Raw genomic sequence first — 4,016 nt, 5'->3', positions numbered from 1 at the left:
TTGGTATCTGGAATTGGTGTTGTTTTATTCAAGTCATACCAAACGCTGAAAGATTCCGTCAGTTATGATCCCACTGAATCCACGTGAGTAAGTGCAACCCCTGCGTCCCCCCAGCTCCTAAGTTCTCGAGAAAGAAACGGTATACTGTACATTAGAATTCGCGCTTCGGTGCTATGGCTTCAGCGAAACGAAGCCAGACTCCATTACGGTAAACCTGTTCTAAATAACCTTGAAAAACATGATACCTCTCGTCTCGGATGCTATCAGCGGCTATAGCCGTATACTGTATTTATAGTAGTCATTTTAATGTCGAAACTGAATAGACACCATCCATCTCTTACTTGCATGATTTGCTGCTAGATTAATGAACAACAAGTAATGGATGTACGATAATTATAAAATTATGACCTTCGGCGTTTATCGACAGCTTCAACGCGATAAGTATAACCGATCTTTTCCTTTGATCTGATTAGGTTTAAAATTACTTACTTTTAACTTGGATGACGGTGTGTATCTCAAAAATCCAGAGTTGTTCTGTGCGAGCGCGCGGCTTTGTATTTTGATTGCTTCAAAGTTAAGATTGGGCATTACATGTATTAGTGACGGCAGCGCTGGCTTTACGCTGGATAGGAAGGTGACTAGATTACGATAATGCATGATCTAATACAATGCCTGTAATCATGTATTACGAAAACCAATTCATATATATGTGCTTCACCTCGCAACGCACTTCTAAACTCGCCGACAATACAGCTCGTCGTATTCGGGAGATGGATTTCGCAGCTGCGCTACTGCTGTGTCTCCAACTGCTGCTCGCTTCCGCACATGCCGGTACAATTAACCATGATCAAGTCCAGCCATTCGCCCAGCCCCTCCCAGTTACGATAAGTGAAAAGACTGCCGTCACTTTTAAACCGCAACTACTTGTTGCAGAAGGGTGCGCTTCATTTCCGGCTGTGAATGCTGCTGGTGAGGTTAGCGGAGGGATCAAGGGGACGAAAGGCACGGAGGGCTGTACGGATGCACCGTTGGGGTCTCAAGTGTACGGTCGATCGAGATGGTACCGCGATAAATGGGCGATGGTGTTTGCGTGGTACTTTCCAAAAGGTTTTTAGAGTTATAAAGCAGTAAGTCGTCACTACTGGGCAAGTATGGTGCTGTGGCTTGATAATCCGGTGCTTGATTCGCCCAAGATTATTGGTGCATCGCTGCAACAACAGCTCCTGAAAACGCGAGGGCTTAAAGGATTTATGTTTACTGAACCGAGGGAACCATACTACAAGCAAACATACATTGATCCGATGTACTATGTTGGCACGCAGCGAATCCGTCGTAATAGAATATCTTATCGACATTGGAATTTCACGATCATCCCAGGCTCAAACGAATCCATCCGGGTTTTCCACACATACTGGAACAGCTTTGAGTGGCTGGCCTTACAGTTTTCTGAAACGGACGGCCAGTATCAGGATCTCATCATGTGGGAACAACTTACGGACGAAGCGCGTACAGCACTCATTACGGTGGATTTCGGCGAGTCAAAGGTCCCCTTTAGTGACAAAAATCTCGACGAGACACTTAAACTTGCGTGGCCGTTTTAGCTCTGCGCCCGGGTGCCTTAAAACGAGGCGCGAGCACGAGATTTACAACTAGGACGGCTCATGGTCATTTTTCATAGATGAATCTGGAAATCTAAAGTCAGTTTAACACCAAATACGCTTTACTTACATTCTACTTATTGAAGTATAGATTAATCATAACGTTAATGCTACGACCGATTCTTAAAAAAACTTGAAGGACTGACTCGTGTCTACACCCTTCAACGATCCCAGAATTGTACTTCTCGAAAAAGTATTTTCTTCCCCTGCGAATAATGTTGTACGATGAATCCATTCGCCATTTTTTTAAATCCGTCCACGATAAGAGAATAAAGTTGCATTATCCCACAGTTTACTCTAATAATAAACATCTAAAAAAGAGAACAATAGATCGAGGCACTGACAATGTCAGAGATCGCGGCTAGTGGTGCCACATCGACCTCCAAATGGCGCAATAATGGCGAGATTACGACGTCCAACTCGCACGAGTACACACTATGTCTGCTAGGTGACTGGGCCACCATCAACCCCACAAGAATAAACCCTATCTTGTCTCCAAATAGAGGAAATCCTAGTGAACTATCAGCTGTGCACGAAGTTTCGGTACATCTCGACTCTCCGATAGTTCAGGTTAGCTGCGGTTCCGGCTGGAGCTGTCTTCAATGTGAGGATGGACGAGCTTATTCGTTCGGGGACAACACATACGGACAGCTCGGACAGAGTCACGTGCGACCGTACGTTGCTGCGCCGACGCCATTGTCCTCTCCGTACTGTTTACAACCGCGACGACGTATAATTCGTTTGTCATGTGGAAGTGTCCACGGAGGATTTGTATTGGATGTCGGTGAGCTCTACATGTTTGGCTGTGGATCTTACGGACGTTTGGGTACTGGAAATGAAGCCAACACTAACGTTCCGACACTGGTAGCGATGAGATGGTCAGCTCTCCTTGCTGCGAACACAAAGCGTAAACCAACGAACAACTCTACGACGGATGAAGATGAAGACAAAGTGCGATTTAAGGACATTAGCTGCGGCGACCGACACACGTTGACACTCGCTGTTCGAATAACGCGAGCTAACTCGGATAGTTGGAGCACTAGTACGAAGACCAAAACGAGTATTATATCGTTTGGGGATGGAATGAATGGCCGACTCGGTCTGGGAGACGAGAAAGACCAACATGAAGGAGCTGTGGTGTCGACGTGGCTAGCAGCGTCAAGTGCCCCTGGGATCGGCATTCCTGGTAACAATGGCTACATGGCACCTCCGACAGTCACTGCTATCTGCGCTGGCAGTACTCACAACTTAGCTCTCACAGCTAGCGGAGATGTCTTCTCTTGGGGGAATGGAGTCGATGGGCAGCTAGGCCATGGAGCTGCAGTAAGTGAGTGGGTACCACGGCAACTCGAGTTTTTCAAGGACTTATCGATAAGTGACATTTGCTGTGGGACATCGGACTCAATGGCTGTATCTCGATCTGGTGTCGTGTATACGTGGGGGCGAGAGGCTGAAGGACAGTTGGGAATCGACTTGGAGGAAAATTCAACTGTCGGCGTGTGGGTCCCGCATCCTGTAACGATTCTAAAGAGCGCGACACATCGAGTCACGGCTCGGAGCATTGTAACAAAGCACAACATGTCCTTGGTCCTTGATGATAAAGAGCGAGTGTTTGTGTGGGGTGACAACGCTCTTGGACAGCTAGGAATGCCCGTATCGGGTAACACTACACTCGGTACAAAGTCGGTTCTTTCCAAACCAAAACAGCTCTCGTACATGGATTTGCGTGCTTCCAAACCGGCTGCGTGTAACTTGTCGACTTCGATATCATGTGTTTCAAGCTTGCGTGAGATTGTGGCCGCAGCGAAACCAGATCCGATTCGTCTAGGGTTGACTCATCTTGATGCTGGAAATGGATTCACCATGTTTGTGTTCGCGACGAAACCAGGAATCGGTACTACTACTAACGCTTTTGGTGGTGAAATAAGTGCCCCAGTTGCTTCTGAGGCCTTTCCAGAGACCAAAACAATTGCCCGTACGTGGAATTTTTCGTTGACGGATGATTTACCGATATCGGCAATCCCATCTAGGGAATCTGCTTACTTTGAGTTCATGGCGAACTACAAAGTGTATTTGCGCCCGGCGATTCCAAGAAGACGTGATGATACTGAAGAAGAGGACGAAATGGATAGGATTCGAAACATGCAGAGACCACCTCCTTACCGCCGTGGTCGGAAGGGATCGACTACCAGCAAAAGGGGGAGTGTACCAACTATGGATCCAAACACTCCATTCAGTACAACCAACGAAGACTACGCTGACAATACGAGCGCTTGCAACTCTCAGGCGCAGGTGCAGGGAGTTGATGACATTCGCGTGAACCCATCTTTGAAGACCATCATGACGCGACATTCTTTC

At 47.1% G+C, this 4,016-nt stretch overlaps 1 protein-coding gene and 1 pseudogene across 1 annotated transcript; both read left to right on the top strand.

Annotated features, from left to right (window-relative positions):
• Nucleotides 1-836: 836 nt before the first annotated feature.
• Nucleotides 837-1,598, top strand: PITG_22867 (annotated as a pseudogene; the record flags this gene model as incomplete).
• Nucleotides 1,599-2,055: 457 nt separating this feature from the next.
• PITG_08923 (regulator of chromosome condensation (RCC1)-like protein) lies at nt 2,056-3,760 on the top strand (the record flags this gene model as incomplete). The annotated part of the gene is made up of 3 exons (XM_002902922.1): nt 2,056-2,086; nt 2,185-3,585; nt 3,708-3,760. The coding sequence occupies 3 exons, from the start codon at nt 2,056-2,058 to the stop codon at nt 3,758-3,760; spliced, it is 1,485 nt and encodes a 494-aa protein (XP_002902968.1).
• Between the last annotated feature and the right edge of the window lie 256 nt (nt 3,761-4,016).

Source organism: Phytophthora infestans, genomic scaffold (assembly GCF_000142945.1).
Source record: "Phytophthora infestans T30-4 supercont1.16 genomic scaffold, whole genome shotgun sequence".
Classification (NCBI taxonomy): Eukaryota; Oomycota; class Peronosporomycetes; order Peronosporales; family Peronosporaceae; genus Phytophthora; species Phytophthora infestans.
The sequence above is the reverse complement of the archived record's forward strand: the minus strand, read 5'-3'. Positions and strand labels throughout refer to the sequence as shown.